This window comes from Oreochromis niloticus, linkage group LG22 (assembly GCF_001858045.2).
Source record: "Oreochromis niloticus isolate F11D_XX linkage group LG22, O_niloticus_UMD_NMBU, whole genome shotgun sequence".
Taxonomy (NCBI): domain Eukaryota; kingdom Metazoa; phylum Chordata; class Actinopteri; order Cichliformes; family Cichlidae; genus Oreochromis; species Oreochromis niloticus.
The window spans coordinates 34,511,139-34,537,445 of NC_031985.2; the positions used below are offsets into that span (position 1 = coordinate 34,511,139).

The following is a 26,307-nucleotide window of genomic DNA, read 5'->3' on the forward strand; positions in this document are numbered from 1 at the left end:
AGATGGAGGTAAAACACACTCAGCTGCCCGACCCGTCTTCAGTCTTATATAAGTGTTGTTGCAACATCAGTGAGACTCAAACACATCACTCAGGGAACAAAGAGCTGTCAACATTGAGGTCTGTTTCTAAACTTTCAGCTTCTTTAGGATCAGGATCTGTGCACACATCAAACCTCAGACTAAAAAAAAAAAAACAGTTTCTCACTTTCATTCTGAGGTGACTGTCCATCTGACCATTGAGTGTCTGTGTGCTTCACACATGATTTTAATTATTAATAATAATACTATTGTTATGTAAAACAGTCAATGATCTCGTGGATGCCAAATGTATCATTCTCGCGATCGATTATGAATATTTTGTCCCCTCATGTCCAGCCAGTCTCTCAGACGATCGCCCCTCCCTCAGCCTGGTTTTACTGAAGGTTTCTTTCTGTTCAAAGGGAGTTTTTCCTTTCCAGTGTCGCCAAGTGCCTAATGATTGCTGGCTTTCACTGCTTTATTGCAGGGTACTGCTATTGTGATTTGGCGATGTATAAATCAAGTAGAACTGAATGTATTCTTAGTGGTGGGCTGTTGTGTCTGAAGGCAGATAGACTTCGGTTAAGATGAAGAAGGAAAATCAGAGTCTTCGTTCATTTGAAAGCGTGACCAGGACAGAGACTAAGAGAAGAACTAAAAACAACTTTCTACTCGATTAACTGCTTGGTCGCTAAACGCGCGGCGCCTTTCTCCTGTGTAAGTTCATCAATAGAGGAGCGGCTGACGTTGTTTTACCTGTTCGGCGCTCAGCGCAGCTCCGTGTGTCCGCAGAATGACATCCAGCTGTTTTCAGCTGCAGCTCGCGCGGCGGAGGACGCCTCGTGAACACTCGGTGGGAACTCCGTCTCACCGGAGGCTCACCGGAGGCTCGCGCCCCGCTACTGCCGGCGCGTTTCCGCTTCTCCGCGCTCACAAACCATCCCGGTAATAATCCAGCCTCCCGCCGTGCGCGCACACGCAAGTTTTGCTGAGGGGGTGTGGAGGGTAAGAGGGCAGTCCTGAAAACGCGAACTGAAGCGCGTGCTTGAACCTACGTGTATTCAGTTACCAAAGTGACACATGCTATATATATGTGTGCTCGCAGTGCCCCGCTCCCTCCTTGCCGTGCTCTGCGCACGCTGATAGACTGAAATATTACTTTTAATCAAAAACTTTATATAAATCCGGATAAAGCCGCTCTGCTGACGTGAGCATGTGGATATGGAGCCCCCTGGTGGCCGCCTGCAGCTACTCACTTGGTTTTATTGATTGGATACCGGTACTAGTCAGTTGATTAGTCTGATTGAACCCCGAGTAAAATGACTGTGGGTGAGGGTGATTATGGATTATAGACAGATGGTCGTGTTTCTGCCTTCTGCTCAGTAAAAGTTCAACTTCCATAGAATTATCTAAGATCAGTTAACAAGTTAAATGACTGATCAGTTTCTCATCAAACTTCCAGCATCTCTGAACTCACTGCTGACCTTTGACCTCTTTGCAAGGAGAGATTTTAAAGTTCATTAACAGCCACACATGACGTCACACTGCAAGTGTGTTATTGTTCATAAAGTTAATGCACAACACATACATAGAGAACCAAAGAATGTGTGTGTGTGTGTGTGTGTGTGTGTGTGTGCGTGTGTGTGTATGTGTGTTTTAACAGGATACACCCGGTATACCAGGAAGTCGCTTGGAAACACACAAACTCTCCCTCTCTGTACCTCTTCCTGGAAATGATCACCACCCACCCTCATACTCGGACTCTCTTGCTCTCTTTCTCACATGTATCCTACCTTCCTCCCACTCTCTCCTGTTAATGAAAACACATTAATGTTTCTCTTATTTAACTGTAAAGGTCACACTTGAATACAGCAAGTCGACTCCAAAGAAAGTCAGTAAATACAGTTAAGGTGAGCAGTTTCCTCCTTTTATTCTTGATTCTGTTAGAGACACTGCATGATTCCGTATTCAGAATAATCCTTCTGTGTCTGGGTTATAGTGCACCCTGTTCCTCTCTTTTGATTGGTTGTTCTCTGCCAACAGAACCTTGTAAGTATTATCTTGTGCTGTGGCTACTGGAGAAAAATACAACGTGAAGTTACTGAAAACATGATTTGTGGTTGTTGGTTGGGACTGAACTGTACACCTGAAGGCACAGCTTCATACGGGGATATTGTGATTCCCATATGAAGTGAATGCTGATCTGAAAATAGAAACTTTATCATTTTTTTTCTTCCTTCATACAGGTAAACTAACTATGATGAGATGACTGTGAGGATATCCTCTCTGTTTGACATCATACAGCCAGGGTCACCACAAGGAGGGGCCAGGGGGGACACTGGCCCATCCTAGCAAGGCTGTTGTATGTTGGTATTATTTTAATAAACATGAGGTCAAGAGAGAGGAAGACAGCCTACAATGAGTTGAAACATTAACCTGTTATTTATTCCTGCATATACAATTTTGCCATTCGTATTGTGTCACTTTGTATGTCCCTCATGATTTCCTGTCATAACCTCCTCACCTTTGCTACACCCCTGCGCTGTTTTGGTGTGCTACCCCAATATTTTTAGTGGTCGCCATATGGTCATCCATTGAAAAAATTCAAGAGGCGCCCCTGCACAGCGCTCGCTGAGTGTAAGATGCTGGCAGTGGTTGGAGGAGCATGAGGTAGAAACATGTTTAATATGAACATCCAACCCTGGAACAGGAGACAGCAGACAGCAAGTTGAGAGGAGCACTCAGTCACCGTTAACGGTTTCTTAGTGTCCAGTCGGCACACAAAGTTGTGCCAAGGCTCAGGTCTGACTCTGCTGTGAGGATGAGTGTTATTCCTGAACGAGGAGATCTGAAAACCAAACTTAGCATAAACACATGAATGAATTCAAACTTTATGGACGGCTTTTTTTTTAAAAACAGAACAACAAACTCTTTTCCCAGGCTAAATGAAGATCTTCTAAATTAGTGACACACCATTTCCCTGTCCAGCTTATGGGCTATCTGATTTTTTCAGCAGGTGATGGTTTTGTACCTCTGAAGATTATTTTATAATTTATTTATTTTTAAGGGATTAGTGTTTTTTTAAACACTGTAAATAGTGACTGAAATAAAAGCCATATTTATAGAAATTGTGGAAATTATTTGTCTGCTGAGATATAATCACACAGAATTAATCTCACAGGGAACATTTGTCACAGGAAACTGATTAAACCTCCACAACAACAAAGCCCACAGAGCAGGAACAGTGTGACATCTGGACGTTCGCATATTGTGTGCAGTCTTTTCACCGCTTCTGTGCAAAACCAATCCTAAGCACATCAAGCACTCAAACGATAGCAGAAAATCCAAAAGGCACTAAAGCAAAAACTGCTTTAAAAGGTGAGACACTACAAACAAAAATATGAGTGGCATCTGAAGAGCTTCTGTGACAGCCAGAGGAGTCCACATCTTTTTCACACAGAGCTGCTACCAGCCCAATGTTGTTTGTTAATAAAGTTTTTCAGCTGAAAGGTTTTGTGGAATCTTTTGTTTGTGGAGCCCAGAAAAAATTAAGTCAGACTGAAACATGATGCTGACCATGGCTTGGAGCCGAAACAGGACACAGTTGAGTTATATAACGGCACAAAGCTTCTGGAATTATTGAAGAAGCTAAGAGTCAATTTGTGACTGAAAGGTGTGGACAGGAGGATTTTTGCAGCCTTATGTCAAATGGATTTGTAAGTTTTACTTTCAGGAGGAAAATATTTGTAATTCACAATTGTGTGATCAAAAGTCTGTGGTAAACAATTTACTGCAAACTGCATGAAATCTAACGCTGAAAAAAATCTTCTTCTGCCTGTTGTGGTTGTGATAGCTGCTACCAGAAAGGTTTATGAGGGGGACATATCTTGAGAACAAGTGCATAATCGGCTCAAAGCTGTGAGCTTGTTACCAAAACCAGTGGTGACAGTAACTGAGTGAGTATTAACAGAAAAGCACTGATTGACGAGCTTTAATGATGTTGTTTTACTTCCTTTTGTTCGTCTTCAAATTTCCAATTTAAAAAAACACAGACATGAGAAAGTGTTTCTGGTAACACTTTCTCATGTCTGCAAAACTGCAAACACTTGTGTTTGCAGTTTTTAACAGACAGTAAAACCATTTGTCATGTACACACTCATTCTGCTGCTCTTCTCTGAGGTCACTACATTACATCAATCAAAGTAGCCAGACTGAGCCATGAAAACAACAAAACATGGCAACAGTTTGATAGAAAAGTTTTAAATTCACCCCACTGCTACAATAATGAACAGCACTGGGTACTTTTAATGTAATAACTGAAGAACTTCGTACTCAGTAGCTTCATTAGTGTGGGAGGAAAATTGGAAAATGAAATGAAAAAATATAATTTTCTTTTATGAACTAAATTTTTAATTTTAATTTAAACAAAGTTGTGCACCTTTTAATTTCCGTAGTTTTTCATTTTCTTATGAGAACATTTTATCAAACCAAATTATTTATTTCTGAATGTTTAAATGTTTTGGGAAGAATAAAACGCTGGAAAAATTCAGAAATGTGTCCTGTGTGCCGATGGGATCACCACAACTGGAGCGGGATCAGCTGCAACAGAGACAGATGGCTGAGAGGAGCTGGGGCCATTGCCAGTTGCAGTAGAGAACAGACTGTGCAGACCCAGATCACGGTCTGCTGGGTCATCCTCTAAAGCTGGTGGTGGGACCTCCGTAGGTGGCCACTGATGAGCTTGATCAAGGACCCAGGTATTGTCCAGGGGCTCGCAGCAGCGATAATGCTTTAGCTGGTCATGGTGGACAACTTTCACTCTAGACCTTGGGTTCTTCTGGATCCGATAAACCAGGTCATCCAATTGCCCCAGGACAAAGAATGGTCCTTCATACGATGGGAGGAACTTTTTGACCTTATTCTTGATGTGACGTGTTCCTTTGATGAGATACCATACAGGATCTCCAGTCTTGTACTGTGTGTGGCAACAGTTCTTGTCATATTGCCTTTTTGCGCGCGTGACTGACTCACGCAGGGCTTCCCTGGCGATGAGGTGGGCCAGCTCCAGCCGCTCACGCATTTGGTGCACATACTCTGGAGCTGAGGGTTGGTTGTCTGGATCAGGAGGTAGACCTGCGACAAGGTCCACTGGCTCACTCAGTTCTCGGCCAAACATCATGAAGTTTGGGGTGAAACCTGTAGCACTGTGTTTGGTCGCCCTGTAGGCCATAACAGCGTACGGGATCATCAGGTCCCAGTCCCAATGGCAACGCTCTGCTGTGGAGGCCAGGATCTTTTGGAGAGTGGCATTAAAACGTTCAACCTGGCCATCTGACTGGGGTCGGAATGGCGTTGTATGAGTCTTGTCTATGCCAAACAAACTGCACACCCCCTAGAACACATCAGATTCAAAATTGCGTCCCTGGTCACTGTGGAGTGCTTGAGGTATCCCGTAGCGGCACACCCACTCAGATGCAACAACCTCGGCAACGGTTGCAGCCCGTTCATCTGGGATAGGAAAGGCTTCAGTCCACTTTGTAAAGTAGTCTTGTATCACAAGCACATATCGGTTTCTGCGCTCTGTCTCATTCAGTGGTCCCATAATGTCCAGCGCAATGCGCTCCATTGGGGCTCCTACCCGGACAGTTCCCATCGGAGCTTGTGGTGTCTTCTGGGGTCGGGCTCTGGATGCACAGCTGGTACAAGTACGGCACCAAAGAGCGACGTCTTCCCTCATGTGATACTAATAGAATCGGGTTCGTAGCCTGGCCACAGTCCTCTCGACACCAAAATGTCCGCCCACTGGCCCCTCGTGCATCTGGCTCATCACTTCTGGTTGTAGCTTGCATGGCAGTACGATCTGGGGGTAGAACTGGGTCTCGTCAAGGCAGTAGAAGCGACGGACCAGAACTCCATCTCTGAAGTAGAGCCGTTTCCATTGAGCCCAGTATGTCTTAGTGGCCGGGCTGCATGGCGAGACAGTAGTCCACGGGGGGTGCTCACTGCTGGCCTCCATCCAGGCGCGTATGGGTGCGATGTCTGCATCAGCGTCCTGGGCTTGGCTCAGCTCCCCCATGGTCCAGCCATGAAACAGAGAAGCAGTATCAAGAGTTTCAGCCACATATACTTTCTCAGTCAGCTTTACGGTGTGTGTACCAGTGGAAATGTTCTGGTGTGATATGTCTGTGCTAGTGTGAATTATCTGTTCTGAGACGTCTGTGTTGGTAGGAGTGTTTTGACATAAAATGTCTGACATAGTAAAAGCAGTTTGGTCTAAAGTCTTTGTGTCTGGTGTAGGGGTGTTATGACCTACCCCCACTGGACACACCGCTGTAGTAGCCGGTTGTCCCTCCACCCTCACCGGACTCAGCAACAGGAAGCTGGTGTCAGAGTCCAACTCACATTGGACCGCCCGATGACTGGTCCCCCCGAGATGCTTGGAGGGGTGGGTCCTGCACTCTGCATGGACAGGACTGGCGACAGGGTCTTCTGGAGAGGCTATCAGCATTGGTGTGCACTCGACCTGGACGGTGGATGATCTCAAAGCTGTACTCAGCAAGCTTCTCGAGCCATCAAGCTAACTGTCCCTCTGGCTCTTTCATTTTTGTTAGCCAGCACAGGCTACTGTGGTCTGTGCGCACTTTGAAAGGCCGTCCGAGGAGGTACTGGTGAAAATGGGACGTGAAATCTACGACGGCTAGTAATTCACGTCGTGTGGTGCAGTAGTTTTGTTCAGTTCTCGATAGCTTACGGCTGCCATATGCCAGCACACGCTCCACGCCCTGCTGCATCTGTGACAGCACCGCGCCGATGCCTGTGTCGCTGGCATCAGTGTCTAGTATCATTTCACCATGGTCAAGTGGATAGCCAAGAACAGGGGCAGAGGTGAGTCGACACTTTAGCTTGTTGAAAGCTGCTTGGTGCTCAGCATGCCACTGAAAATGTGCGTTCTTCTTGGTCAGGTTGTGCAGGGGCTCGGCTATAGAGGCAAAGTCTTTCACGAACCGGCGATAATATGAGGCCAGGCCGATGAAGCGTCTGACCTCATGGATGGACGTAGGTGCAGGCCACATCTGAACTTTTTGAACTTTGCTGGGGTCGGTAGCCACACCATGCTCGGACACCACATGGCCAAGATAAGCAACTTTGCGGCGAAAGAGGCAGCATTTGGCAGGTTTCAGCTTCAAGTTAGCTTGTTGAAGTCTATAGAATACTTGGCCAAGCCGTTGTAGCATCCCCGACACGTCCTTAGCCAGCACAATGATGTCGTCCAAGTAGACCAGGCAGGTCTCCCACTGCATGCCAGCCAGGACGCGGTCCATCAGCCGCTGCAACGTCGCCGGGGCATTGCATAGTCCAAATGGCATGACGTTCCACTCAAAGAGGCCTGTCCTAGTGCAGAAAGCGGCGGCCCTGCGTGCTCTAGGCGTCAGCTCAACCTGCCAGTAGCCTGATGCGAGGTCTAATGTGCTGAACCATCTGGCAGTCGAGAGTGTGTCCAGCGTGTCCTGAATGCGGGGCAGCGGGTAGGCATCTGTTATGGTGCGGTCGTTGAGAGCCCTGTAGTCAATGCAGAGACGGTATGTCCCATCTTTCTTACGCACCATAACGATGGACGAGGCCCAGCTGCTGCAGCTGCGTTGGGCGAGACCACTCTGTAGGCTGTCGTAGATCTGCTGACCAGCGTGTTGCTGCTTTTCCCCTGCCATTCTTCGTGGATGTTGTTTGACTGGAGCACCAGGACGGGTTATGATGTCGTGCTGCACAAGGCTGGTTCGGCCCAGGTCAGCAGGCCCTGTAGAAAACACATGTCCATAAGTGCAAAGCAAGCGTTTCAGTTGGAGCTGTTCATAGTCATTGAGGTCTGTGGAGCTCTGGGCATAGAGCTCCTGCAGGTGCAGAGGAATCACAGGAGGGCTGGTCAGTGAGTCTGCAGCTGGGGAGACCATGGAGGGTTCCACGGCCTCAGCTGGCTGGAGGAGCCCGGCAATGGATCCCTCCTTAATTGTTACTGCTTTATTGCCGGGATTAAAAAGCCAAAGTGGGACAGCTTTAGAAGGCTGTGCATTGACTAGGACTCTGGCGATAAGTACTTTGTGCTTCTCAACGAAACCTTTGGTGGGACTAAGCATCATGTCACCTCGAGCTGCTGCACCAGGATGCACATTGCTTTTCACCATATACTCTTGCCCCGGTTCCACCACCACAGTTCTAGCTATTCTCACTGCGTGTGACTTTGTACTAGCTTCGGTTTGGTAGTAGAGCACCTCTTCACCGAACAGGATGATGCGGCGTTTGCCGAAATCAAAACGTGCTTCGGCTTGAGTGAGGGATGCCCAAGCAGCACCTCATTTCCTGCTATATCTGCCACCAGGAAATCAACATCCACCTGTCGATTGTTGATACTGACAGGTATCTGGGCTTCACCTAGCACTGGCACGTCCCCAGGTCCCACACCAAGCAAGGTCTCAACAACTGAGGGCTGTAGTGGTGGCCTCACGTCTGGGTGGATGGAGTTGTAGTAGGGCAGCGGCAGCACACTCCTCCGGGCCCCACTGTCCAAGACAGCACATACCTCCACTTCGTAGAGGAGCATGGGGATACTCATTTCTTGGCTTTGGCACTTAAGGTGGAGCACGGTAGGTTTTGGGCTGTCACAAGGGCTACTGTTCAATGTTAAGGCCTTGGTGGTTTTGTGAGGGGAAGGGCACTGCTTTTGGACATGGCCCCAACCTTGACAGTTATGGCAGCGAACCCCACTCCTTTTAAAATTTCTGTGATTGTTCGGTGTTGTCGAGGGTGTGCGTGGGACAAAACGATTCGGTGAGGGGCTAGCTGCAGGTGCACGCTCAGCAACAGTCTCGTCTTTGTCTTTTTCTCTGACGACGGCAGCTCGGGGACGGCGTTCAGCTGCATTACAGGCTCCTTGCTGCATGGCACTGGTTACATAAGATGCAGCCCTTTTAGTGGTTTCGTGTTGGTGGGCTATTTCGTATGCACAGGCAAGTGTGGCTGGGTGCCTCTCCAGCAACTTCTGTACTATTTCTGCATCACCCAGCCCATTGGTGAAAACTTCAACAGCTATAGAGTCTTGTTCAATCTCTGCTCTATCACCATATGCAACAGCCACTTTCCCATAAATGTCATCTCTGAAAACATGCAGGGCCTCACCAGGTTTACGCACTTGCTGCCTCAGTTCTACAGCAACAGCAGCTGCATGGTCAGAAGAAGGACCATATGCAGTTTCCAGTTCGTCCACCAGGCGGCGGTAATCCCATTTGGATGAGCGGGGATTTCTGTGGATAATAGCCCCTGCTGCTCCAACTAGGCAGAATTTAAGCTGAGTTGTCATTGTTTTTTCTGACCAATAGTTGGCTTCAGCGCAGCTCTCAAACCTGTGCAGAAATTCCTTCCACGGTGTGGTGCCGTCATATTGGCCCGGACGTAGAGTGGGGACTCTCTCTCTAGGGTCAGCGTCCTCTTCACTGTCAGATGGTGGCTGACGGGGCACACAGCGGGTCTTGCCTGGTTTTGAGCGGGGTTTATGCTGTGTAGTGGTTTGCCCATAGCTTATGGCTTCATTAAGGCTACTGGAAGGCACACATTGCATGGGTGTATTTAACATTGCATTAAATTGAGCCAGTGTGCTGTGTACAAAACTGTTCATGTGAGCGGGGGACAATGAGTTTGAGTCTGGATAGTGCATTTTCATTTCGGGAGTAGGAGCTGGATAATAGTTCATGCTGCTGCCTGTGTTTCCCTCACGGCCGTAGCTGTGACATTCAGCATCGACGAAGGGATTCGTGCGGGAAAACTGCGGCTGGGTACATCCTCTCCATTAGCGTGTGTGTTAGTACAACTTTCGGCACACAGGAATGGGTTGATATGTTCACATTTAGTCACAGCTCTGTCTCTGTTAGCTTCCCTAATGCTCGCGGCACCCTCGGAGACACTGGTCAGCGACATGAATGGGTTGGAATAATTGGTCTCAAGTCCGTAGTTTTCCCGAGAATGGCGAGCAGCGGCCATCGCGAGTTAGCTTATGCTGGGCTTACACTGTGCGATTTTTGGCCCATTTTGAGACGATTTTTGAGTCGTGCGACCGTTTTGGTGATCGGCCCGAGTTTGGCCTTCATCGTGTGTCGTGCATCGTGTAGTATACGTGGGGTAACGAGACGCGATTAACACCTCACAACCAGCTCCCGATCATCAATCGCTTGGTCGTGAGGGTGTCACCGCAGCCGCTCACACTGCGCACGCGCAAACACATAAACGTCGGTGAAAAGACGGAGCAGCACGGCTGTGCAGCGTGTGATCTGGACACAAGCGATGGAGGCACTTGTAGGACTTTGGAAAGCTCATCCGTGCCTTTTCGATGTGGCCTCACAAAATTATCACGACCACAACAACCGTGAAAATAGTTGGATTTACATTGCTGCTCAATCACAGCTGCCTGATCAATGTTTTTCATTAGCAATTTAACAAAGTTGATGGTGGTGATGTGCGTGTCTGTGTGAGTGAGAAACAGAGAGGCAGAGCGAGCGACAGATTTTCTGTTATAACCTTAATTTTTATGGACGCACAGTGTGAGCACTCAGGTCGCATCAGAGCATCGGGCCGTATAGTGTGAGACCCTGCATCGTGACCTATGAAATTGTAACCCCTGCGAGTCAATCGTACAGTTTGAGCAGGAGCTGAATCGCGCGACTGAAAAAATCGCACAGTGTCTGCCCAGCTTTAGCTATTAGCCAATACACTTGTAATTACAGTCACTCGGCTTTATCATTAGCCGCTTTAGCCTGTCGGTTTTTCTCAGTGCTCACCACTCCTTTGACACCGTGAAAGGGTCCCTTCGTGGTCGCCAGTGTTAACCATTCCTCGCCGTCAGTCCCCTGACCGTGGTCGGGAGACGCAAGGGGAGATGCTTCCTCCAGGGCCGAAGTTTGTCCTCCTTTGGGGTTAACTCCCTCCACTTTGTGGAGTAGTGAGGCAGGCAGAAATCAGCCGAGACACCGAAAAGTACTGAAGACATGAGGCTTTTTAATAACAGTACTGCACTCTTCCAGGTACACTGCATAGGCTGTAGCCCGTTAAAACGCTGCTCCCGGTCGCCCTCTCTACCCATGTCACACTCTCTCTCTCTCTTTTCTTTTTCCGCTCCCCGCGTTTCCTTCACACGCATGCTCACACACACATCACAAACACTCCTCACTGCACCCAGCCACACACAAGACGGGAATTCCCGCAACATCTTAATGAGAGTAATTCAATTCAATTCAATTTTATTTATATAGCGCCAAATCACAACAAAAGTCGCCTCAAGGCGCTTTATATTGTACAGTAGATCGCACAATAATAGATACAGAGAAAAACCCAACAATCATATGACCCCCTATGAGCAAGCACTTTGGCGACAGTGGGAAGGAAAAACTCCCTTTTAACAGGAAGAAACCTCCGGCAGAACCAGGCTCAGGGAGGGGCGGCCATCTGCTGCAACCGGTTGGGGTGAGAGAAGGAAAACAGGATAAAGACATGCTGTGGAAGAGAGACAGAGATTAATAACAGATATGATTCAATGCAGAGAGGTCTATTAACACATACTGAGTGAGAAAGGTGACTGGAAAGGAAAAACTCAATGCATCATGGGAATACCCGGCAGCCTACGTCTATTGCAGCATAACTAAGGGAGGATTCAGGGTCACCTGGTCCAGCCCTAACTATATGCTTTAGCAAAAAGGAAAGTTTTAAGCCTAATCTTAAAAGTAGAGATAGTGTCTGTCTCCCGAATCCAAACTGGAAGCTGGTTCCATAGAAGAGGGGCCTGAAAACTGAAGGCTCTCCCTCCCATTCTACTTTTAAATACTCTAGGAACAGCAACTAAGCCTGCAGAGCAAGAGCGAAGTGCTCTAATAGGGTGATATGGCACTACAAGGTCATTAAGATAAGATGGGGCCTGATTATTTAAGACCTTGTATGTGATGAGCAGGATTTTGAATTCAATTCTGGATTTAACAGGAAGCCAATGAAGGGAAGCCAAAACAGGAGAAATATGCTCTCTCTTTCTAGTCCCTGTCAGTACTCTTGCTGCAGCATTTTGGATTAGCTGAAGACTTTTCAGTGAGTTTTTAGGACATCCTGATAATAATGAATTACAGTAGTCCAGCCTGGAAGTAATAAATGCATGAACTAGTTTTTCAGCATCACTCTGAGACAGGATATTTTTAATTTTAGAGATGTTGCGCAAATGGAAGAAAGCAGTCTTACATATTTGTTTATTGTGTGCATTGAAGGATATATCCTGGTCAAAAATGACTCCAAGGTTCCTCACAGTGTTACTGGAGGCCAAGGTAATGCCATCCAGAGTAAGAATCTGGTTAGATACCATATTTCTAAGATTTTCAGGGCCGAGTACAATAACCTCAGTTTTATCTGAATTAAGAAGCAGAAAGTTAGCGGCCATCCAGGTCTTTATGTCTTTAAGACATTCCTGCAGTTTAACTAATTTGTGTGTGTTATATGGCTTCATGGATAGATAGAGTTGGGTGTCATCTGCATAGCAGTGAAAATTTATGCTATGTCTTCTAATGATACTGCCTAAGGGAAGTATGTATAATGTAAATAGAATTGGTCCTAGCACCGAACCCTGTGGAACTCCATAATTGACCTTAGTGGGTGAAGAGGACTCTCCATTTACATGTACAAATTGGAGTCTATGAGATATGGAGATATGATACAAACCACTGCAGCGCAGTACCTGTAATACCTACAGCATGTTCTAATCGCTCTAATAGGATATTATGGTCAACAGTATCGAACGCAGCACTGAGGTCTAGCAGGACAAGCACAGAGATGAGTCCACTGTCAGAGGCCATAAGAAGATCATTTGTTACCTTCACTAAAGCTGTTTCTGTGCTGTGATGAGCTCTGAAACCTGACTGAAACTCTTCAAATAAGCTATTCCTCTGCAGACGATCTGTTAGCTGTTTGACAACTACTCTTTCAAGGATTTTTGATATGAAAGGAAGGTTGGAGATTGGCCTATAATTAGCTAAGACAGCTGGGTCTAGAGATGACTTTTTGAGTAAAGGTTTAACTACAGCCACCTTGAAGGCCTGTGGTACATAGCCGATTATTAGAGATAGGTTGATCATATTTAAGATTGAAGAATTAATTAATGGCAGGACTTCTTTGAGCAGTTTTGTAGGAATGGGGTCTAAAAGACACGTTGATGGTTTGGAGGAAGTAATTATTGAAGTTAACTCAGAAAGATCAATTGGAGAAAAAGAGTCTAACTTAACATCAATGGTACTAAAAGTAGCTGTAGATAATGTTACATCTGTGAGACGATTATTGGTAATTTTTTCTCTAATGATAAAAATTTTATTTGGGAAGAAGTTCATGAAGTCATTACTAGTTAACATTAAAGGGATTGTTGGCTCAGTAGAGCTCTGACTCTCTGTCAGCCTGGCTACAGTGCTGAAGAGAAACCTGGGGTTGTTCTTATTTTCTTCAATCAGTGACGAATAGTAAGATGTTTTGGCTTTGCGGAGGGCTTTCTTATAAAGCAGCAAACTATTTCTCCAGGCTAAATGATGATCCTCTAAATTTGTGACACGCCATTTCCTCTCCAGCTTACGAGTTATCTGCTTTAGGCTACATGTTTGAGAATTATACCACGGAGTCAGGTACTTCTGATTTGAGACCTTAGTTTTCACAGGAGCTACAGTATCCAGTCGTACGTAGTGAGGAGGTAAAATTATTAACAAGATAATTGACCTCTGTTGGAGTAGCGTTCAGATAGCTGCTCTGCTCTATGTTGGTACAGGCCATTGAAGATGATAACAGTGGGTGGATTATATTCTTAAACTTGGTTACAGCGTTTTCAGAAAGACATCTATTTTGATAAAGTCTACTCTCCACTGCTGTGTAATCAATTATTGTAAATGTAAATGTTATCAGGAAATGATCAGACAGGAGAGGGTTTTCAGGAAACACTGTTAAATGTTCAGTTTCTATGCCATATGTTAATACAAGATCTAGAGTGTGATTAAAGTGGTGGGTGGGTTCTTTTACATTTTGAGAGAAGCCAATTGAGTCTAATAACAGATTAAATGCCATGTTGAGGCTGTCATTTTTAGCATCTACATGGATGTTAAAATCACCCACAATAATTATTTTATCTGAGCTGAGCACTAAATCAGATAAAAAGTCTGAGAAATCAGAGAGAAACTCTGTGTAAGGCCCAGGATAGACGATAACAAGAAAACCCACAGAAAGTTGACTCATTCACCCCAGGATTATTTTAGCACATTATCAGGAACTCAGAACTCAGCGGAACGCAGAATGAACAATCCTGGGTTCAAGAACTGGATCCTTTCAAGGCCCTCTGTTTTCGAGGCCCCGCTGAGTTTTTTTTTTATTGCAAACACCAAAAAACATACATATTCAGGAAGATTTTATTTAGTCTCGTGAAAATATTTTCTGTCTCTGATCAGTTAGTAAAACCAGTACAAACTGGTCTGGACTGGTCTCTACAGCTGCAGCAGCTGTGGCTGCAAAGTGTTCTGCTCCCCGATTGGGTCGTCACTGGCATCTGTGTGGACCTTCATGTGCACATCCCGGGAGCGCTTTTCCTGGTAGCTCTTGCCGCAGAGCCGGCAGCTGTATGGCTTCTCCCCACTGTGCGTCAGCAGGTGCTTTTTCAGGTCATTCTTGGTGACGAAGGCCTTCCAGCATAGGTGGCAGCTAAACGCGCGCTCCTTCCTGTGGAAGCGGAGGTGCGTCTCAAGGTAACCTTTGGTGCTGAAGCTCTTAGTGCATAGGCTGCAGCTGAATGGCTTCTCGCCTGTGTGCGTCAGCTTGTGGGCATTCAACCCTCCCACCTGCCTGAAGGCTTTCCCGCAGATGCAGCACTGGAAGGGTTTCTCGCCTGTGTGGATCCTCCTGTGAACCTCGAGGACGTGGATGGAGGCGAGGCTCTTCCCGCATGTCTCGCAGGAGATGCGGTTGGATGGTTTGTCTCTGGTGTGGTTCCTGATGTGCAAGGTGAGAGCGCCGTTATCAATGAACGTCTTGCCACAGAACTCGCAGATATATGGTCGCTCCCCACTGTGGATTCTCTTGTGGCGCCGCAGAGCACCAGACCGCGGAAAGGACTTCCCGCAGACACTGCAGTGGTATGGTTTGATGCCGGTGTGACTCCTCATGTGAGTCTCAATGTTCTGGTAGGTTTTCCCGCATACGTGACAGATTTTGCCAGCGTCTCTGTGACTCTGCAGGTGCTCTGTGAGTGTTTCTGATGGTGGCATACTTTCACCGCAGACCCCGCAGACAGACCCTGCCGAGTGATTTTTGGCATGTTTTCTCAAACTTACTTTACTCTGAAAAGACTCACCGCAAACTTTACAGCGTGGCAGCATTCTGGCATTCTCTGTGTCAGATGTCTTGGTCTGAGAGTGCACCGGTGACTCGCCATCTTGACCCTCTAATGAGTGACTCTTTCTGTGGGTTTTCAAAGCACTGCTCTCTATGAAGGTCTTGCCACAGTGGTTGCAGACATGCGGGCGCTCCCCACTGTGGATCTTATTGTGGCGCCTAAGCGCGCCTGGCCGGGGGAAGTGTTTGCCACAGACCAAGCAGCGGTACGGTTTGAGGCCGGTGTGGCTCCTCATGTGCGTCTCCATATTCTGGAAAGTCTTTCCGCAGATGCCACAGGTCCCACCAGTCTCTCTGTGTGACTGCAAATGTGTTAGAAGAACATCTGGTGAGTCGAGCTGCTGTCCGCAGACACCACACATGCTCTCTGACTCCCTGCAGTGCATTTGAGCATGTTTCCTAAGGAAGCCTTGACTGTGGAACGAATCACCACAGACTCTGCAGCAGAGCACCGCCGAATTCAGATCTGGCATTGGTCCCTCCCGTTTTAGCTTCAGTGAGTCTGGCTGACTGTCCTCACTCTTGCTGTCTTTCTCATTTTGGTCTCCGTCACCGTCCTCGTGGATCTTCAGGTGCTCTTGGAGAAGTTCACTCTGAGCAAAGCTGAGTCCACAGACGGGGCAGGAGTCGGTGCTCCTTCTGCTGTGGATCTTCTTGTGGCGCCTCAATGCTCCAGATCGGGGAAAGCTCTTCTGGCAGAGGACGCAGCTGAAAGGTTTAACTCCAGTGTGGCTCCTCATGTGTGTCTCCACGTTCTGAAACATTTTCCCGCAGACCTTGCAGGTCCCGCCTCCACCGCTCACGGTTTCCATGTGAGATCTCAGATGGTCTGACAAACTGTCTGATGACTCAAAGCGCTGCTTGCAGACCCCGCAGAGATGCTTGGGGGAGTCTGAATGCAATTTCACATGCTTCAACAAATTCCCTCGATGGCAGAAAATCTTTCCACAGAGGACACAAGGCTGATTCGTCGGGTGCGCCAACAATGCTGTCCGCTGTCTCTGCCCACTGGACTTCCTGTCCGTGGTTCTCCTATCTGTCCCTTTAATGCAGAGTGAGTTTTGGCTGCCTCTCCAGTGGTCGTCACTTTTAGCTGTACAGGTGATGTCTGAGGAGGCAGGGCTGGGCAGAGGTGAAGGCATGTGGATGGAGTTTGACAGCGGGCAGAGACTTTCATTAGCGGTGACCTTACAAAGAGTAGATGTGTCTGAAAGAAAAAAAAAGAAAAACAACGTCAACAGTTCATGAAAGCAATTGCGGCATGAAAGACACAGAAAGTAACAGTGAAACAACATGAAATACAGATGTTCAGTGTTTCCACTAGCACCTAAAGGCAGCACACATCTGTAGCTCCATTCATAATTTATTTATATAGCACTTTAAAAACAATACATGACCGACCAAAGTGCTGCACAGCAGAAATATTTTTAGATTTTTATTTTTAAATTTATTTTTTGGAGCCATCCATGACTTCACATCGCTAAGACAAACAAGCAGGTAGATAAAGCTGGCAAATGTCAGCATATAGATGAAATTAAATATCGTGTTTTCTGAAAAATCGTACCCAGTGGCAGTAGATACAATGAAAAGAGTAGTGTCCCAAGATTAGAGCCCTGCAGTACCCCCCATTGTAAAGGGGATAGGATTTTAAAATTGACCATTTATATTTGCATTTAAAGTTATGAAATATGATTCATTAAAGATGTTTGTGGTTGTTACAGTAAAAAATAACTTTTTCTACTCAGATTTTGTGTTTTTTGTCTGATTTTAGATCAATTATGTTAATACAGTATGTCAAAATGAAAACATAACTATAAATTCAGACACGTGAGGTTGTGCTGAAAAGAATGATACCAAACAAGGCAAAGTAAATAGTTTTTAAAGGTGAAATGTAGAGGTAAAATCAAAAGTAGTCAAAAATGGCCAATTATAACCTGGACCCCAGAGGGTTAAACATTTTTTTTTAAAGTAACGCAATAGTTACTTTTCAAGTAATTAATTACTTTTAGAATCTTGTAACTCAGTTACTAAGTTACTTTTTTGAAGAAGTAACTAGTAACTATAATTAATCACTTTTTCAAAGTAACTTGCCCAACACTGATAATGATCCATCGTGTCAAATGCAGCAGTTAGATTCAACTAAACAAGCAATACATATTTACCACAGTCGATCGCCAACAAAATGTCATCACAGGAAGCAAATATTAGCTTTTTTGTTTCACATTTGTTCAGACTGATTCTAAAAGACACACACATTAAACACATCTGTCAGTCACATCTTTTAATCTGCACCACATGTAACAGACCAATCACAGCTCTCACTGGCTCTCTCTAATTTTCATGTTGCCGTTGCCGAACAAAGCGAAATTCATTCCGGGGAGATTTTCGAGATTGATAAAAATGTCCGGTTTTCCTACAGGGCTTTGGAGTTGACGTCACGCCGCAAAGTATTGTGGGAGCGCGGCGCCATTTTTCTGGGCCACAAATCAAAACATACACCCTGTGTCGGAAGGACGACTGCAAGAAACATGCTTAAAAGCAGCTCAAAAGAAAAAGGACGGAGGCGAAGCGAAGGTACTTGCAGAAAATAGCGTGCATTGGAAATGTGGACCCGTATGAAATACGGCAGTGGAGTAGAAACCCCAGAGACCTACTGCTATTGACATAGCCTGATTTATTTTCGTACCTTGTCTATGGAGTCAGCGGTACAAGGTGAACCAGTTTCGCAATTATAAATCTCTGGAGGCGCACATCCAGTTCACCAATGGTTGGGTAAAAGATTTGGCTACTTTTAAGCTTCCACGTTGTGAATACGTCGTCATTCCCATGTGTGTGACGTCATTCCCCGAACTGCTGCTTTGTAAGTGGTTGGCTGTGTCCCAATTAAGAGACCGCACGCTTGAAGTACGCATTTTGAGTGCGATTACGTCACCGCCACGTGACGATGGCTGTCCCAATTCGAAGTGTACTTCAAATGCATACTCCAAATGCGCCGTCGATTTCCCCAAATATCAATCGTGGTCCGGTGCACGCCTCGTTGTCCTTTTATATCCCACAATTCATAGCGCGGCGGTGGGTGTGGATAATTTTGCCGCAAAATACGGCAGAAGGGAGCAGCCGAAGAGTGAACTGTCAAAAGTAAGTACTGAATATGATGTCACTTATTTATGTGCAAATGTTTAATAATGAAGAACATTAAAACATTACTGTTGGCCACATGTCGGCAAAGTTATGTGACATTAGTGATGTTTGTACTTTAAGCGTTTACTTGGTTTTAAAGCCTCTACTTCAAAATATATATATAGTCAACCTTAATCTTACAGAGAATGTGATGATTTTATGGATAATTAAAGTCAGTCATATATCCACAAACACAACAAGCTGAAAGTCAGTGAATGCTGCTCGGTTTGCAGTCCTGAATATCGGCACAAACAGGATTCACTGCACTGTTAATGTTAGCTATGTTATATTGCTGCCTCTGTTCGGTGGTGTCGAGCCAAACGGACTTTAATGTGTGTTTGAACGAGCTGACGGTTCACTCGTTAAGCTGAAAGAAAGATGCTTTAATCACAGGAGTCACACATGTGTCCACTGTAGCATCTGGGAGCTCTTCTTGTTTAGCACTTGTAATAACACAAACACTAAATCCTCCTTCTCTTGTGCTGTTTTGTAGCAGTGTATACACCTGAGACTGTCACCTGTCTGTCTGTCCTGCACTCTCTCTCTTTCTTTTTCTCTCTGATTGTGTAATAAAAGTATGAACATGTATTTATAAATTACACTTGTGTTTGAATCCTGCAGCTTATCACACATTTGATTTCCATGTGTGACAACTGCAAGTGTCCAGAGTGAGGACAGACTGAGGGACCCACTGCTGCACATCATCTGTGAGGCTTTGCACCCCTGATGATCCACCAGGACAAACTCAGCAGTGTGTGAGGAAGAGGAGGAGGAAGAGCCAGCAGCAGCTGACAGATGGAGAGAATAGACAGACTGTTCCCTGTTTGTGAAGGAATGCTAGGAAAGTTTACAATAACTAATTGTCTGTCCTGAATCAGTCTTATTAGGTAATGTTCAAATAATTTTATCATTCCAGTGTTTTCAGTGTGGGAGAAAGTGCTCAGGGCCTTCAAGTTAAACACTATGAAAGGCAGAAAAAAGTTTATTATTCAGAAACCCAAAGTATGTATCAGCAGCAGAATGTTTGTTTCAGTGCTATGAAGCTTTGAGTATTTTGGATTAGTAGTACTGCTGTGTTTGTTGCATCATATTGCTGTAATTGTTTATATGCTTTATATATTCTGAGTTAAGTTGATCTATAGTGTTACATCATATTCTATAAGGATGTTGACTTGTAAAAGCCTATATGACATATTTTATTTCACAATTCATTAACCGCACAGAGAAGGCATCGTTTAAATATGTTAAATATGTTTCTTTAAGCAAGTTCTTCATGACTGAGCCAAGTGTCCTCTTTCTTGGAACTCAAAATATGGTCACCCTAATCATGGTACCTATGTCTCTGCTCTGCAGTGAGCCTGTATAAAGCTATGATCTCCCTCTATATGAGTATGTGCAGTACGAGAATAACCAGCAAGGAAAATATGGAACGCCAGGACTGCCATAATGAATTAATTAAATACACCATTAAATAATTAATTAAATGTGGCAATAATTAATTAAAATTGGAATTAATTAATTAAATAAATAGTTATGACACATGTAATTAATTAATTATTGACACATTTAATTAATTAATTATTGACACATTTAATTAATTATTTATGTATTTCACATTTTAATTAATTATTGACACATTTAATTAATTATTTAATGATATATTTATGTATTTCATTTTGGCAGTCCTGGCGCCTGGCTCTCACCATGAATTAATTTTATCTGTCAGACCATTGACTGTAGAAAACATGGACGACGCGACTCCGCCTCCTCCCATTGTGCAAAAATGAAGCCAAAATATCCCGCTTGTGGAGGCTGCCATCTTGCAAATTTGGAGCCAGAGTCTGCGCAGTAGTGACTTGAGGTGGAGCGACTGTGTAACGCTCCCGCCCACACACCCGCTGGACGTGACCACAAACACGCCCCCCTACACTTTTTACGTAGCCCGGCTGCTCAAGTTTTTTTGCTGGTTTACCGCGACTGACGACTCGTTTAATTAAGGTAAATACAACCACATCACTGTTATAAAAAAAAGACGCACAGCTTATCATCTTATAGTTCTAAAATCACTCTGTTGTTAATTCGTTAGTTAGATTAGCCGCTAGCATACGCACTGTGTTGGAGGCTTGTTGCTAGCTAGTTAGCGATGCTACACACCTGTTACTCTAATAGTCTGTGTTATTGAAGGATTCAGCACTTCTTATGTTTGTTATCCATTTTTAGACAGCGATGAGATCATCTGCACACTCTACAGAGGCCCAGAGTTACTGTTAATATCAAAAATATAATGCTGTCCTTTGAGATTTTAACATAAAACTGTGAGTGTAATGGATCTAAAACTGTTTAAATCTTCAGAGCCCTCTACAGCCTGGTAACATGGAGACTTTAAAAACATCAGCAGAACGTTTCAGTAGTGTAGTCTAATTTGTTCTTTTCATTTAATAACAGAGTCCATATTTTATCAACAGCTACATTCACCCTGGAGAGAAACTAGTGAGGGAGACCATCAGGACCAAGCTGGGTTTCCTGGGTCCAGAGGTTTGGAGAAACTTCTTCCTTTTCTTTCATCACAGCTGTCCTGTGCCAGAAGTTCTGTTGACCCACTGAGAGAGGCTTCATTTAAGAAACACCAGGAAGACTGAAGCTCATCGCATAGATCAAGCAGGACTCATGATCTTCACCAGCAGCTCCCTCACAGGGAAATCTTCAGCACTCCTCTGTAGGCCCGATCCAGGAGATGGATAAACCCAGCATTTCATGAACACTGTGATGGAGACCTTTGGTTTGTGTAATGTTATAAATACTCGGATACTCCCCAGAGGCTCCAGACTTTTACATAAAGATATTATATTCAGTCCTGTAGAAAGTTATATATTTAAAAATATATGATCCTCTCTGGTTACTCTGGTATGAATAACTCTGAATCACTTTATGGTAAATAAGACCATCTGCAGAAAACTGTGAAAGAATTCCAGATGACAAGTTTGTAGTTCAACATACAAGTGACGACCTTTGACCTTCATCAGGTTTTATTTAATTGTGCCAGAGAAAATCTCATATGCTCTTCATGCAGCTGAGTACATCAAGTGTTTAAAACGGAAGCTGTGCAGGTCTGAGATCAGCAGCTTTGTGAAACACCAAACTGAGGTCCTGTTAATGCTGATATATAGTGACACAATTACATGAGTGATTAAACCTTTTGTTTTTTTCTGTCTTTAACTTTATCAATAAAACAGCTGCAGCTTTCACTACAGCACATGTGGTATTTTAACCTTTGCACTGTTTTCATCAGTTCATTTTGCAGTTAACATGTTGGATGATCTGTCTGCTGTCACTGGGTGGTGCTGAGGTCTGAATCTGAGGGCAGCTCCTGTAATCACAAAGACAACAGAACCATCAAACTCAAATATAAATTTTATCCCTCAAAATTGAAATAAAGCTGATTCTTCTGTCCTCACACACTCAGGATCTGAAGTTCTTCTCTTACATTTTTTTCAGTATTACAGTACACTACAGTACTTTAATCCATAGTTCCTGATTAATGAGGAGTTACTGAAGTACAAGCTTTTAAAAAAGATGTTGCTGTCTTTACAGATGTGGCAAGAGACTGAAAACATGCTGTTGTTTGCACATATTTAATATTCAGCTCTGCACAGGAGCCGCAGCAGCGTGCAGCCTGTTGCTTTTACAGTATAATACTTGTAATAAAAGTACAGTAACAGTAATTAGTGACTGATTAGCCTGGAACGTTTCTCTTAATTTCTTTAGTAAGTTCATTCACCTGCACAGATTAGCTAAACGAACCCTGACAGCCGAGTGCTCATTTTAGCTAGCTAGGTCTCGGGACATAGCTAAGGACGGTAGTTACGGATTAGCTTACAAACACGTTTAACTTACCGAAAAAGTGCAGCGGGGCCTCGGGTCCTTCTGTCGGGTAGTCCAGTTTACTGAAGAACACCTCAGGCTGTCAGGTTAAAACACTCGGTCGTGTTTTCGTAGCGTAAACGCTGGCCCTCCTCTCAGAGCCTACGCTCTATCTGCTATTCCCGAACAGAGATACGCAAGTTTCTCCGTGACTGCAGCTGCCAGTCAAAGCTGCTATGATGACGTTTCACCCCAATTTAACATCGCCGCTGTAGGAATTAGAATCAAACTTATGGGAAAGGAGACCCCTTGGACATCAATCAGCATGATGAGAACTATTGATAACAAAAGAAAGAATCTTTGGAAAAAAATTATCTAAGGAGAATAAATTTATTTTAGTCTGACCCCAGTCCCATCCGCTAACATGGAGGAGGCGGGGTTTATGACCTATACTGCAGCCAGACACCAGGGGGCGATAGAGACGTTTTGGCTTCATTTTTGGGGAGCTGTGGCGTCGTCCATGTTTTCTACAGTCAATGTGTCAGACTCACCCATCAAACTCAGGGGGCGGGGTTAACGCTGATCGAGTCAAAACCATTGCTTTGGCCTGGTGGCCATTGTTTTTAGCACACAACAACCGGCATGTGGAAACCATTGGAAACTAACAGAACTGAACTTTGAAAAACCCTGTTTGTGTGTCACCAAATACCGTTTTAATATTTTTTAGCCGAGAATGTAGTGATTTAATCTTCATATGTCTGGTCGGTTTGTCAAGATACAGCCTCTTTGCAAAAGTGCTTCGATGATTTCGGAGATGTCTGCCCAGTCTCACGGCAAAGCGTGGGATAGACCCGCTCGCCTCGCAAGCAATCGAGCTGTTATTACCGCCGACAAAGTGCAGGCCCCGGTACACAGCTGTAATAACCCCCGCTGACACTGACTTCTTTTACTGAGGTTATATTTATTGGGGTTTTATTTCCTGATGTTCTTATGTGTCCTACGTGTTTCAGTCGCCAATTCTGAATTATAACTAACATTAAAAACATGTTTAAGGAGGAGAGAGAGCAAATAAATTCGATTAACAGCTGATCTTTGGGTTTTTGTTTAGTAATCAGCGTGACCTGTGTATAAACGCATAAAAGAGATAATGTTGGTGTTTCCGTCATGTAGTAACTGCTAGCTTTAACTGTACAAAGGTTGTTCGACACTATGAAATACATACAGACTTCATGATGTTCGGCTAATATTTTTATTGTGAATATTAATCATGAGGGTAAACGGCCCTGTACACCACGGAGCAAGATCAGCATATCCACGATATCTTCAGCTCTCTGAGTTAACCCAGAGTTTCCCAGCTGACTATCTAACGGTCATCTACGAATATATCACGGGTCATATCAATATGATTTTACAGAAAAGCATCCTTAATACTGCCAACTATTCCAGAGATGTGAAAATCTACAGCATAAAGAACACAAAATTATAGCAGTCTAACGCAACAATGTAACAGAGAGGAACCGCCAGTTTGTCGCAGATCAAAGTGGAATGAAAGTGATTGGTTGAACAGGTGTTCGTGATCTGTGTTTTCTGCATTTTCATCAGTGTAAGAGACTCAGCAGCATATTAGAATAACAGTTATACATTTAATCAATCACCAAATGAATACACGCAAGAAACGAGCAAACCTGTTCCGACAATTTGAGTTTGTATTCCCTCAGCTGCAGACTCGCTGCTGTTTAAATGTTTGAGAGGAAGATTAGATATAAAGCAAACGTCAAACACAGACTCAGTCTGCGTTCACATTTGATATGAGGCCAGCACGTATAGTGGCTGTGTCCTGTTTTAAGATCATACATGTAAAATTGTTGTCTGACCTCCGTCGATCCAGCCGCTCAGAGTCCGTGGTTACCATGGTTACTGCATAAGCAGCTATAATGTAAACATTACGCAGCATGGGTGTTTATGTTTTTCATTGCAAAAGAACTGTCTGAATGGTTAACTGACGTTAACTTGGATAAATTATAGTTAAGGAGTATCACAGATAACACCCATGTGAGCTTTGTGACTGTTCACCACTGCAGTGAAATCAGTAGGCTATTACTGAAATACACGTGCTATATCATAAACTATGATATAAATAGGGAGGTCCTACTAACATGTTTAGTTTTAAAGGACACCTTCCTGCCTTTAGTCTCATTCATGAGCAGTATTAGTTTTCTTCTAACATCCAGAAGTCAGAAGTGTGTTTCATAGTTTGTAACAAACCTTTGACAGTTAAACATAACATGACCGAAAAAGCAAAAAAAAGAAAAAGAAAAAAAAAGAGAGAGAGAGAGAAAAATCACACAAATTATATGTTAACCTCATTTATTTTTAGTTAAGTAAACTCTAAAAATTCTAACAGATAGCTGGTGCTTAGAATACAGTTGAATAACTATTAAAAAACAGATGATATAATATTTCTGTCCAGGTTGCAGTCTTCATGATGAACATGCTGTTGCAAACTCTGCTCCTCTCGGTGGAAATGTGCCTTCTCTTTCCTCTTTGTATAAAAAACATTTTAAAAGTCAGTTTAATCTCAAAATTCACTGTTAAATCCAAAACACACCAGATAAAGAAAAGCGAATAGTTCAGTCTAACACATGTGCCAGTAACTATGCAGTTATGAAACGTAACTTTAGCCTCAGCCAAACCGATTTGCTCAGTTGTAAATAAAACAGCGAAGTAAACGTGACCCGACAGACAAAACCTGAGTGAATTAAGTCCAGCGTTTAACCACTGAGAGCTAAAACTCAGGTGAGGTTTCAAAGCTGTGTGCGGTGATTGGACATCAGCCGCTGATAAAGTGGGTTCGCCTATAAAGTGCTCTGTAAGGAAACAAGCTCCAGCAGCTCTGCGCTCGGGAAAAATACTATATTTACTTATCTTGTGCAGAAAAATGCGCCGACATTGCGTTATATCAAGTACCGGCTGCCCAGTTAAACTGTGACTATCACCAGGTAATGTGGGCGTGTTTCTTGAATTAGCAGCAGGTGTTAAACAGCTGACAGGTGAGGAGGACGCATGCAGGTAAACTGAGGGTCTGTTGAGCTGATCGCTGGTGTCGTGAGAAACATGTCAGCTCGTTCTTTATGTTACAGAAGCACAGACACACAAGACCAGGTGGAAAGAGACGATCGTTCGGTGAAAATGAGAATCTGCGAATGCAACATGTGGAACACGGAGAGTGGAATATGTAAACAAACCGGCTGACGTAACCGCCCCCCCCTCCAAAAAAAACTGTTAAGCTGGAACACCGGGGCTGTGAGCTCGGTACACTCTGTTAGCAGAGCTAGTGACATCTCTGAAAACATCTGAGCACTTTTGCAAACATGTTCTATGTTGACAACCTGACCAGACGTGAAGATTACGGCACGACATTCGCAGCTAAAACACTGTTAAAAGTGTAGTTGGTGACAGAAAAACGGGGTATTTTAAAACTACACCACCACCATTGCTGCCTGTGATTTGAAATGCATTCTGGGATACCTGGCTGCCTCAAGTCTACAGAAGCAATCGATTATCTAGGATCGACCTGTTTTGACTTACATTGCACGGCAACCAATCAAATGTTAGAGAAGCTGCATGGGCAGCGTTAACCCCGCCCCCTGAGTTTGATGGGTGAGGCTGACAGATAAAATTAATTCAAGATGAGAGCCAGGCGCCAGGACTGCCAAAATGAAATAAATAAATATATCAGTAAATAATTAATTAAATGTGTCAATAATTAATTAAAATGTGAAATACATAAATAATTAATTAAATGTGGCAATA

The 26,307-nt window shown here is 44.3% G+C and overlaps 2 protein-coding genes across 2 annotated transcripts in view; both read right to left on the reverse strand.

The window, feature by feature from the left end:
• Positions 1–1,121, reverse strand: part of npr1a (natriuretic peptide receptor 1a) — a 39,024-nt gene extending 37,903 nt beyond the window's left edge. Inside the window, exon 1 of the mRNA XM_003443782.5 lies at positions 775–1,121. The gene's annotated coding sequence lies outside the window, so the exon portion shown is untranslated. The remainder of the gene's footprint in view (positions 1–774) is intronic.
• Positions 1,122–14,146: 13,025 nt separating this feature from the next.
• Positions 14,147–26,307, reverse strand: part of LOC100695994 (zinc finger protein 345) — a 12,959-nt gene continuing 798 nt past the window's right edge. Inside the window, exon 2 of the mRNA XM_013270481.3 lies at positions 14,147–16,660. Within this exon, the coding sequence (XP_013125935.1) occupies positions 14,550–16,660 (2,111 nt within the window). The 3' untranslated portion in view covers positions 14,147–14,549. The remainder of the gene's footprint in view (positions 16,661–26,307) is intronic.